The 12,197-nt window shown below is 49.5% G+C and overlaps 1 protein-coding gene across 1 annotated transcript; it reads left to right on the top strand.

Moving 5' to 3' along the window:
• The first annotated feature begins 1,817 nt into the window (after positions 1-1,817).
• Positions 1,818-3,593, top strand: LOC120664596 (F-box protein At5g62510-like). Its single transcript, XM_039943876.1, has 2 exons — positions 1,818-1,942; positions 2,033-3,593. The coding sequence occupies exon 2, from the start codon at positions 2,048-2,050 to the stop codon at positions 3,293-3,295; it is 1,248 nt and encodes a 415-aa protein (XP_039799810.1). The 5' UTR covers positions 1,818-1,942; positions 2,033-2,047; the 3' UTR covers positions 3,296-3,593.
• The last annotated feature ends 8,604 nt before the right edge of the window (positions 3,594-12,197 follow it).

Raw genomic sequence — 12,197 nt, 5'->3', positions numbered from 1 at the left:
GGCGCGGCTGCGCCCAACACCGGCGCCTCCGCCGCCGCCGCGTCGGGCGCGGCTGCGCCCAGCACTGGTGCCTCCGCCCGCGCGGCGCCGCCACCCCTCCCTCGCCTGATCCCCACGGCCATCGCGCGGCGGGGCGGCCTCCGCCCGCGGCCCGTGGCGCGCCGGTCAGGGCGCGGCGGGGCGGCCTCCACCTCGCGAACAAAGGCCGCCAGCGAAGGCATTGCGCGTGGGGGGTGTCGTGTGCGCCGTCGTCCGGCTGCTCAGCGAGGATCTCTCCGAGTTTGAGCACGGGCTGGCGCTTGATCGTGCCCTTGGCCGAACAAAAGCCATCGTCGTCGACGGCCGCAGCAAGCTGCTGTGTGGCGGGCAGTGGGGCAGGGCGCATAGCGTGCAGTCAGGGGCTAGAAGACAGAAGGGTAGCAATGTCTTTGTGCATCTCTGTTAGTCATAGTCCAAAATAGCGTGTATGTCAAAACGAAACAATGCGATGATATAGATGTGTCTCTAAACTTTTTAGTGGTATGGACGTCGGGACCAGGGGTGGATCCAAAGGGGGGCTAGGGGGGATCAAGCCCCCTACCTCCCCAACATCAATGGATACCCCCTAAGCCCCCCTTCATTTTTAGAAAGAAACTGTCGGTACCCTGTAGCAGGGATACCCACTCCTACTGCAGGAAGGTAGGACCTGCGTAGTTATCTGTAACTACGCGCAAAGGACGGAGCAGCTGGGCCCCACGGGCCAGGCCCTTTCCTCACCAGGCCAACGGCCCCGGACCCGTTCCCCGCCTGGGGACGGGTCCGGAGGCGCCACGTGTCCCTGAGGAAGGGAAGCTCCGAGCTGACAGCCAAGGCCTCGGACCCCCCATAGGTGTCCGGGACCTCCTGCGTCCATCCGGACCTCCCTTACCGCGTGGGGGTCCGGAGCTGCCACGTGTCCCGGAGGCACGGGTGCGGGCTCGTGCGCGAGTCTTCCGCAGGAAGACTCGTCCACCCACAGCATTTAATGCGGGTGGTTGAGGCGTGCTCTGTCGCCACGGCACGCGGGACAGGCTTTGTCAGGCCTCACTGTGCACCGCGTATTACCAAGGTACACAGTGCAGCCGCCTGTGCCGCACCCGCGCAGGGCCCGTCTGCCGCATTAATTGGATACGACGGCACGACACTTTTCCATCATGCCGCCTACGCCGCAGGCTACACGGCCTGTTCAGCTACGTGGCAAGCAACGCCGCTAGCTATGCCTGGCGCCGTTCCTACAAGACAGCGCTTGGACACGCCGGACGGAGGATTCCGGGAGCATGCAATGGAATTAAGGAGAAAGATCTCCTCCGCCTGCGACGCCATAATTATGAACAGTACATTATCTTGTACTACATCGTTGGGCCCACCTGTCGGGGTCCCAACGGCCATGTACGCGTCCCCTTGAGATATAAAAGGGAGGCGCTCGCTGTACACGACAAGCCCGAACAGACACACGACACACAAGCTCTCGCGGACTCTCTCGAGGCAAGGCAATACAACACACAGTGGACGTAGGGTATTACGCTCCGGCGGCCCGAACCACTCTAAATCTTGCTGTGTTCATCGTGTCCTTGAGCGAGATCGAACTAGGACTAGCTAACCCCCGAGTACACACCCTCTGGGCTTAGGCGGGTGCTTTCCGCCACCCGGCTGTGGTTTGCAGCACCACGACAGAAACTATGAAGAAGAAGGGGAGAAGAAGAAGAAAAGAGGGAGAGGAAGAAGATGAGAAGGGAGATGAGCCCCCTATATATATATATATATATATATATATATATATATATATATGTATGTATATGTAAAAGCCTCCAACCATGGAGGGAGCTTGGGTTTAGGAGATCCACCAAATCCCTCGCCCGATCTCGCTCCCCCTTCTTCCTCGGCGCCGGCCGGCGCCGTCGTCCACGACCATCTCCGGCGGCCGGTAAGCTCCCTCCGCCTCCCCGTTTCTCTACATTTCGTTCTCTCGCGCACATGTCGCCTCGCGTCTTCACGTCGATCCCCCGCTTCGCAAATCTCTTTCGGCAGCATGGATTGCCCCAAGCGGAGCACGCCGGCTGGCCTCCCCTACGACGCCATCGTCGAGATCCTCGCGCGTCTCCCCGCCAGGTCCGTCCACCGATTCAAGTGCGTCGCCAAGGCCTGGCGCGACCTCATCTACGACCCCCTCAACCGCAAGAAGCTCCCCCAAACCCTGGAAGGGTTCTTCATAGACCAGCCGATCGACGAAGGCAGCATCGTGGAACATTTCGATTTCCTCAACCTTTTGCCGAGATCCGTTCCTCTCGACATCGATCCTCGCTTCTCTTTCCTGACCACGGGGCTGCCCGAGATTGAGGATCTCGTCTTCGCGGATTCCTGCAATGGGCTCTTCCTCTTCCATCATGTCCGGATGTCAGACTCATTTGACATGTTGGGCTACATCGTGTGCAACCCGGCGACAAAGCAGTGGAAGACTGTGCCCACCTGCAGCTGCTGTCCACCAATAACAGAATTTTCACAGTTGTATACCTTTTTGGCTTTCGATCCAGCTGTCTCCTCTCATTTTCACTTGATCCACATCTGGAAAGAGGACTTGGATGACGACGTGGAGCCATTGGAGGATCAGATGTTTGTGTTCTGGTTGTGTGCCTACTCTTCTGAGACTGGGACATGGGGTCAGAGCCAACCTGACTGGAATGAACAAGGACAATTGGAAGGATGGCGCCATCAGGGCAGTCTAGTAGATTATAAGGGCCCTCAGCATGTCTATATTAATGGCACCATGCATTTGATTGTGCGTGATTTGGATCAACATCAAGATCAAATAGTTGCTCTAGATGTAAAAGGGAAGACAAAAAGGATAATCACAGTGCCAGCTGCAGCAGAGGGGAAGTCTTGGCATTTTATTGGTTATATTGGTCAATCCCAAGGGTGCCTGCATTACATCAATAATGGTGTTGATGCTCATGACCCTAAAGAAAGCTATGAACTGTCCATCTGGGTCCTTCGAGATTATGATACACAAGAATGGGTGTTGAAGGACACTGTGAGCTTTATGAAGCTCTTTGGAATAATGAGTTGCGGAAAGGGCAGGTCAGACTTCTTTATGGTTGCCATTCATCAAGATTGCAATGTGGTTTTCTTTCTTCAACCCTGGAACCGACTAATATCATACGACATGGACAGCAAGGAAGTGAGTGTTATTGCCACTTTTGATCATGACCTTTGGGATGCAAGAATTGCTCCTTATACCCCCTGTTTCTCGGAGTCAATGGCACTCACAAACAAGCACTGAAAGTGTATGCTCTAACCATGGAGCAGCTAGCAACTTGGTTAGGTTTTAGTGAACTTAGGTGCGATGTTCTGTCTCTGCTTGCATGTATTCCTTATTATGCTTTTGGTCTAATTAGTACTGCAAGCCTGCTGATACATTCATATATTGCATATGTCCGTGCTTGCAATGCATTCTATCGCATGCTCTTGGTGTAACTATACTGCAAGTGTGCTGAGATGTTCATGCAATGTATCTTTTCGCATGCTACTTGTATCAATAACCGCAGTTCTCCCAGTTGAACACTTCAGATTTTTGTGTTCATGTTAGATGCTTCAAAAGCTACCTTTTGTGTTTTCCAGAATGATAATTGTCTTCTTGAAGCCTTCATCTCTTGTGGGTGCACTTGCAAACAATTATATACTGTGAAATCTCTTTCTTTGGACCTGTGCAGTTATTTAGTCTGAGTGAATCAAATTATCTTCCATGGTGCATTTAATGGAACGGTTTCAAATTGAAGGCTAACAGTAACATCAAAAGCTAGAGCCAAGTTTTTATATTTATGCTTTCTGAAAAATTGTAATTGGAGACTTAGCCGGAGCTGAGCTGGATACTGATTGCAGCACTTGGCAGTGTTGGTGCTGTTAAGCAACTATGTTTATTTTTTCACCAATACTACACGAAATAAATGCCTCGGGTCCATTTTAAAATGAAACCTTTATCACTTAGCAAACAGTCTGAAGCTCCAAAAACTTCAGTAGTGTGTATCTCCAAAAACTTCAGGACCTCGATCAGCCTGATGTTGAAAGATAGATACTTCTACATTTTCATAAAACCCAAAGAACAAGAGTATCATATTTTTTTCGAAAAGGGAAGTTTTATTAATTTCAAGTAAACTTACATCGAGGCGATACAATAGAAGCTTGAAAAACTCCCAAGCTCTGCCTGAAACAGACACACAACCATACTTGACATGCTTGTAAGCTGCGAGAAACCAAATGTAGCATGAACAACATTATCATATTACCTACAACCAATAGTCTTGTCCTTTTTTACATATGTCAATTGATAACTGAGCTTGTGTTTCAACGACGAGCATCTCCAAGAGATTAGTCAAATCATTTTGTAAAGATAAATTTAACTATTGTTAAAGAAAAAATGTCTCCAACAGGCTTTGTAAATAACTTTTCAAATTTAGTGGCTCTCCATCCCCCTCGTTTGCTCTCTATTTTTGGATAGCCTACCTCACTAGCCATCCATCCTTTTGGTTTACAGAGTCTGTTGGACTAATCAAGTATTTTTTTGTCAAATCTATTTTAGAGGGTAGCTAAATTAGTAAATTTGGCTAGTCTTTTTGGCTAATTTCTTGGAGATGCTCTTATGGCCTCCTTGAATAAGTGGGTCTCAGATTCAAATATCTATTGAAGTAATTCTAGAAAGAAAAAGTACTGGACCTTGTCAAGAGCTACGAGCTAGTACTGCTGAAACCTTTGTATTGATCCCAATATGTGGTTTCAGATTCTTCATGTGAAAATAAAATGTCTTTTACTGTGAAGATGGATGGATTATGTAGTTTATCAGCAAAACTGTTATGTTTTAGTTAAATTAATGTTGTAATCTAATTTGCTCTCCCTCACTGCATAAGTGTATGGCTCGTCTGTTTTTGAAATTTGGTTCAGACTGCTCAGATGATAATTTCAATGGCTATTTTGGATATGCAAGGAAAACAAAAGGCAAGAAATCCATGCCCGGAAGGTATTGCAGAAAACTATTGTAAGGATCGTGGCCAAAAAGGGGGGTTGAATTGGGACTTTTTCAAATTTCTATCAAGTCCTTAACCTAGACTAGTATTGCCCAATCTATAAATTTGAAACCTAGTCACTAGAGCATGCTAGCACAAGGTCCTTAGGTAGGTAAACACACTATCATGATCATGTTGCCTAAAAGATATCACACTAGCAAGATCAAAACCTAAGTAAAAGATCACACTACCATGCAAGTTGTCCTAGTCAAACTACAAGCAATCAAAGACAAGAGTAACAACAAAAGGATTTAATTGCTTGAAATAAAAGTAAGAGACACGAGACAACCGGATTTTTTCCCGTGGTATCGAGGAGTTGACGCTCCCCCCAATCCACGTTGGAGCACCCACACAAGGGTATAGCTCCCTTGCTTCACCAACGAGCAAGTGATCACTAAAAATGCTCTTTCTCCATCTCCGGAACGGCGAGCTTCACACCGTATACAATCTTCTTGTCTTGGGGCTCCCACAAACACCAAGAGCTCACCAAGAACCTCCCGATCACCAAGACCGGCTAGGTGCCGTCAAACACCAAGAGTAACAAGCTCCTAAGCCTTCACTTGACCTATACTCAGTTGGCCCTAGCTCAAGCACACTTGCTACACTTGCAAAGGATGGATTCTTCAAGGTTGAAGCACAAACGAAATGCTAGATCTTCTCTTGTTTGCTCAAAGCACTTTCTCGTCTTCTCAAAGGTGGCCTCAAGTATTCAGGGTGTCAAAGGCAACTGAAATGAGCCATGGGGTGCCCTTATATAGAGTGGAGAGAGTTACATAGCCGTTGGAAGTCCACTGCAGAAAAACCGTGAGCACCGGAAGAACCGATGGGTGTCAGATTTGAGGCGTCGGTTCAACCGGTCTCTCTGTGTCCAAATTGTAGCCGTTGGGGTTCTGACACAGTATCCAGGCTTGCGTCAATGCACCGGTGCATGCTCCGTAGGGGCATCGGTTCAACCGGTGCTGAAGAGTTTCACTGACCAACACAAACAAGCTCTCTGGAACATAGGGCGTCTAATGTACCGGTGCTTTGATTCTGAACCGTCGGTTCAACCGGTGCTGAAGAGAAGTTGAAGTCCACCAAAACATGCTCTCTGGAACAAGGCACATCTAATGCACCGGTGCTTTGATTCTGAACCGTCGGTTCAACCGGTGCTATAGGGATTTCTGATTTGATATCTGCTGGCATCTAGAGAGATAGTCCGACAGGGCGTCGGAACTTCCGGCAAGCATCGGATGCTCCGATGCTAGGGGCACCGGTTTAACCGGTGCTGCTGTTTTTCTTTGTTTTCAGCTGAGTTGACTTGGATTCGACCGTGACTTTGATTGTTTCTTCTTTCAAGTGTTGTGTTGACTTCTATTGACCATCTTGGGCTGTTTTTGAGCGAGTGTGCATGATTTCTAAGGCCAACTTAATTTTGATCAAGCTACTAACTCATGAACCCCTCTTAATAGTACGGTCAAGAACTAAAAACTAGAAACCCTATCTAAATCAAGTGTACTTCATCTCCTTGTGACAGTTGAGACTAGAAAGGTCCTTAATCTTTGAAAAAGAGTCCTTGGCACGCATGGTTGTTCCGAATTGAGGGGTCTCTTTTCACATTCCATATGAGACTTAACTAATCATTAATATTTCCTTCAAAACATACGTTAGTCGCATACGGTTGTCATTAATCACCGAAACTTACCATTAGCATCTATCGGCCTAGATGCACTTCAATCTCCCCCTTTTTGGTGATTGATGACAACACAAAGTAGAGATACATACTATAAGAAATTGAAAGCGATTAACAAGCATGCATTACTCGAAATAAAGCACATGTAGGGACATGTCAACACAGAGCATACACAATATCCAAATAACATGTCCATACACAAAATCCATGAAGATCCAAACACGCCACAAACCACCAAGCTCCCCCTATCTCTACTCCCCCTATCTATCTCCCCCTTTGGCAACAAAGCACCAAAAAGAAAGGCGATCTAATCCTGAGCTGGAGAAGGCGGGGTCTTCCGGCTGGGTCCGGTGGAAAACTGAGCGGCGGAGTCGTCGGTGTCGTCGTCCGTCCAATCGTCATCGACCGAAGAAGACTTCTGCTCGACTGGAGTCGTCGGAGCAGCAGAAGTAGCTGGGGTAGCGGTAGAAGCTGGCTCGGCGACGATCGTGGAGTCCATCGGAGGAGCAGACGTGATGGGAGTCAGGTCTGGCTAAGTGGGGCGCACGACGGACGGACGGAGCACCTCAGGCTGAGAAGGTGAGTCAAACGTGAGTGACTGAGCTGAAGGGTGCTGTAACTGATGCAGAACCTGCTGCTGTCTGAGGAACTCTGCACGCTGCTTGGCGGTCCAGATGCTAGGCTGTGGAGCATGAGCCGGAGCAGCGGTGGAAGTATGAGCAGGACTGGCAAACAACCCGGTCTGAAGAAAGGGTGACATCGGGAATGACGCCAAGGGTGTCTGCACAAAACCGCCAACAGGAGGAGCGGGAGCAGTGGGATCGAACTGGAGCTGCTGGGGTGTAGGGAGCTGAGGCTCAGGCAGTCCAGTGTGACGGTACAGCTGACCGAAGCATCCCGAGAAGAAAGTAAACATCTGCTGCTGGATCTGGGACTGCTGCTGAAGCTGTAACCTCATGGCCTCCTGCTGTTGCCGAATGCCCTCAAGAACAAGTGTCTAGGCCTCCTGCTGGTGAGCCTGCTCGGCTTGCATGCTCAGCTGAGCTGCAGCAAACCGGTCCTGCTGGTCAGAGAGCCGAGTAAGTATCGCTGCAAGAGAGTCTGGCTGTGTGACCTGTGCAGTGGTAACTGGAGGAGCAGGGGCTCATGTTGCACCGGAGGATCCTGCCTCATCGTCATGAGCACCTCGAGGAACAGTAACAGTAGGAATGAAATCCTCGTCATCATCCGAGTCCTCTGAGTCTGTGATCAGGTAGTGTGGGAGCTGGGCCTCTGCTGCTGCTAGTGAAGCGTCCTCGGCTGCTGTCGGATCGTCTGCAACTCTGCCCTCAGCCAAGATACGCTCATCCAGAACCCGCTGTGCTCGGCGCTGGCCTCTCGAGCCACGACGACCATCTCGAGGAGTAGCAGGTGAGTAAAAACTGAAGTGTGTCCTCGACTGCTCCAGCTCATCCATATGTTCATTCTGACTTAGCTGAGCCAGAATCCAGCAGATCCAATGAGTGAACAGTCATCCCATCCATGATCACGTCCTCTAGCTCGCAGATGAAGAAGTCGACAAGGTCAAAGTCACGACCTGTCATGATGTATAGTAAGAGCCACTGCTGCAGAGCTGTAATCCCCTCATTGTACCCAATCCGGAACATCAGACTCTTCCTCAGAGCTAGGTGGATAGAGTGTGCCATGGGAGTCAGCCTGTCCGGAGTCCTCGGTGTGCCAGGCAGGAAGGGCTGCTGAAAGAGAACACTGATCTCCTCGGCAGATGGGACGTGAGACTCATGAGGACGACGAGGAGGCACCGTGCTGCCATAAGCCTGATAGTGCACGAAGTGTGGCTCCTCGGCAATCTGAACTCCAAGGAGGGTAGCCAGTCGAGCTCGGGTCAAACGATAGTGCCTCTCCTGGAACATGAAGTCGATAAACTGCCGGTCCTCCTCAATAAACAGAGTGGCATAGAAGACTCGAACCCACTCTCGAATGTATCTGGACCTCTCACTGAGTAGAGTAGGCAAACCAACATATCTCTCGAAGAGAGGAAGCACTGGAGTCCCACCTTCTGCTACTCGCATAGCTACCCAATGGAGCATCTTGTGCTCACTGATCTTGATATCCAACTGGCAGTAGGTGTGGTAAAAAGACTCCTAGAGTAGGGTGTGAAAGCGACGATCTACTCCAACGTCTCTATGCTCGGGAAACCACTGCTCCGGGGTGACATACCTCAGTCTCTTGACCCTAGGTCCTGGAATACCCCTGAGATCAAATAGCTCAACCTCGGGCAGCTCCTCGCCACTGTCCTGACCTCCTATCTCAGTGCCACTATCGGTGTGCTGCTGCTGTGTCTGGCCTGCTCCCCTCTGAGTACCACCACCTCGAGTCCGTGGACGAGAGCGGGACTCAGGTGTGGTCTGAGCTGTCTGAGTACGTCCTGAGCGACGTAACTGCTGCTGTGGCTCCTCCTGAGCCTGAGGATCCCTGATCCTGAGAGAACCCTGCCTGTCTGCAGCATCTGCAACTGCCTCAGCTCGCTCTCTCTCTCGCGGTCCTCACGGGTGCGCTTCTTCTTCTTCTGCGCAACCATCTTACCCTTGCCCTTCTTGTCACCAGCCATCTGTCATAGCATGGAATGATATGAGCCTAAAATGGTGAGATCTAGTGGATAAAAACTTCACTAACACTCTAACAACTTCACTAACATTGAAGTGACGAGATTAGATGTGAGTGATCCAATTAGTATGTGAGTGAGTAAGGCAAGGATATAGGGAAACATGTGTGTAAAGGATAAGAAACCTATGATACAACACATGCCGAGGAGGTTAAGTTCATACCCTGATAGATCAAGCGAGGAAAAACCGACAGAAACGACACAAATTGTCTTAGAGACAATCTGTCGAACACCTTAAGTGCAGATTAGCACAAGGTGGAAGGGGCACTGTGCGCTTGGTTCCCTGTGCTCTAGGAGATCCAGAGGAGGATGGAGGTGCACGGCGTGGAGCGGCGCTGGTGCTGCTGGTGCTGGTGCTTGTGGCGGCGGCGCTGGGGATCGTGGACGGCGGCGCGCGGAGCAGGGCGGCGCAGTCTTGGCGCGGGCGCAAGCGTGGCGCGTGAGCGGGCGCAAGCGCGGCACGTGAGTGGGCGCGGCGGCGTTAGAGGAGCAGTGCGCAGGCGGCGCGTGTGCGGCGGCGGAGGGGCGGCCCAGGAGTAGCGGCGGCGGAGCGGCGTACGGGCGCGGGTGCAGGGCGGCGGTTTCGCGAGGAGGAAGAAAAACCGTGTGAAGCTGACGCGTGGGTCCTGTGGAAGGGTTAAGTGAAAACAGAACGAGCGGGCCCGCCAACCCTAAGCACCGGAAGATCCGATGGTTCAGAGAAAAGAGCATCGGTGTAATCACCGGTGTAACTTTGACCAGATCTGACTGAGATGAAAACGTGGTCAATAGGGGCACCGGAAGATCCGCTAATGAGGCACCGGAACATCTGACGGGCGTCGGTGCATTGGCAAGAGTAAGGTCCAGAGACGCTGCAAGGGCCAAGACTCCACGCAGTAGCACCGGTTGAACCGATGCAAAGGCGTCGGTTCATCCGCCAACCATCGGATGCACCGGTGACCATCGGTGTAACGGACGGAGGTTGTTCCAGAGATGATGCAGAAACCGAGCCACGAAGACTTTAAGCACCGGTTGAACCGATGCAAGGTAAAAACAGGGCGTCGGTTTAACCGGTGGTTAAGGAAAATTTCTGCTGAACTACAAACTCTACTTCTGATCCAAATTTTCAAAACCAAAGCCATAAACACTCAATTTGGACCATTTTCGAGAGACAACCTCACCCCTCAAACACTCATACTAAGTGCTCGCAAGCTTTTACATAAACATAGGCAAAATAAGATCCAAGCGAGGTTTAAACACAAAAAACCAAATGTATAAGCCACTTTGCCTATGAACTTAGAGATTGAAACTTTAAGTTCGATAGGACGTGGCTCAATAGGCATGAAAGCACAATATTGATCTTATCACTCTTGTGGAGATGATATATCATATTTAGCATGAATATCTTTCTCGAAGTGTGATTTGCTCCCTTGTGATGCTACTAATGTGATGCAATGCCAATGCAAAGCTAGAAATTAAACATGGATGCATTCTATATGACAAGCACATGCATTGCAAAAATTTAAATCTATCTTGTCAAGTTTGAACCCTCGGCAAGCTTCTTCATGATGAACACTTCTTCATGCCATGAGCGAAACCAAGACCACCAGCTCATGCAAGACCCATGTTCATCACTATCTTGACAAGGTTAGACAAGCCCCTAGCACATGTACATATGAAATGCATCTATATGACAAGGCAATTATATGATGTTAGAAGCATCTAAAACGTTAAGCTCACTTCGCAACCTACAAAAGGTGCTCTCATCTAGAGGTTTGGTGAAGATATCCGCCAATTGATCTTCGGAGCGAACACCACAAAGTAGTATATCATTCCTTGCCACATGATCTCTTAGAAAGTGATGGCGAATATCTATGTGCTTGGTACGAGAGTGTTGAACCGGGTTATTAGCAATTTTAACGGCACTCTCGTTATCACAAAGGAGCGGGATCCTATCTAATACTACACCATAGTCCAAGAGGCTTTGCTTCATGTAGAGGATTTGAGCACAACAAGCCCAGGCGGCAATATATTCCGCCTCCGCGGTTGACAAGGCCACGGAATTTTGTTTCTTTGAAGACCAAGAGACTAAGGAACGCCCTAGCAAGTGGCACCCACCTGATGTACTTTTGCGATCCACACGGCATCCGGCAAAGTCCGAATCCGAGTATCCCAAAAGTGTAAAACTAGCGCCTTTGGGGTACCACAAGCCTATGCTAGGCGTATGCTTGAGATATCTAAGGATCCTCTTAACGGCACTAATGTGTGATTCCTTAGGATTAGCTTGAAAGCGGGCACACATGCATACGCTAAATATGATATCGGGCCTAGATGCGGTTAGGTAAAGAAGCGACCCAATCATAGAACGATAGAGAGTTTGGTCAACCGATTTACGTCCCTCATCCAAGTCAAGATGTCCATTAGTTGGCATTGGAGTCTTGATCGGCTTGCAATCATCCATCTTGAATTTCTTGAGAATATCCTTTGTATACTTTTCTTGATGGATGAAAGTCCCTTCCTTTAATTGCTTGATTTGAAATCCAAGGAAGAAATTGAGCTCACCGATCATGGACATCTCAAATTCCCTAGCCATCATTTCTCCAAATTCTTTGCAAAGAGTGGGGTTAGTTGAACCAAAAATGATATCATCAACATAAATTTGACATACGAATAGCTCTTCATTGATGATTCTTGTGAATAGAGTTGTATCCACCCTCCCGATCTTGAAGCCCTTGTTGAGAAGGAAGTCACGAAGGCATTCATACCAAGCCTTGGCGCTTGCTTGAGCCTGTAGAGCGCCTTGTGCAACCTA

Source organism: Panicum virgatum, chromosome 2K (assembly GCF_016808335.1).
Source record: "Panicum virgatum strain AP13 chromosome 2K, P.virgatum_v5, whole genome shotgun sequence".
NCBI classification, from domain to species: Eukaryota; Viridiplantae; Streptophyta; class Magnoliopsida; order Poales; family Poaceae; genus Panicum; species Panicum virgatum.
The sequence above is the reverse complement of the archived record's forward strand: the minus strand, read 5'-3'. Positions and strand labels throughout refer to the sequence as shown.

Excerpts from the sequence above, each read along its gene's own strand:
- LOC120664596 (XM_039943876.1), top strand. The coding sequence starts at position 2,048 with ATGGATTGCCCCAAGCGGAGCACGCCGGCTGGCCTCCCCTACGACGCC.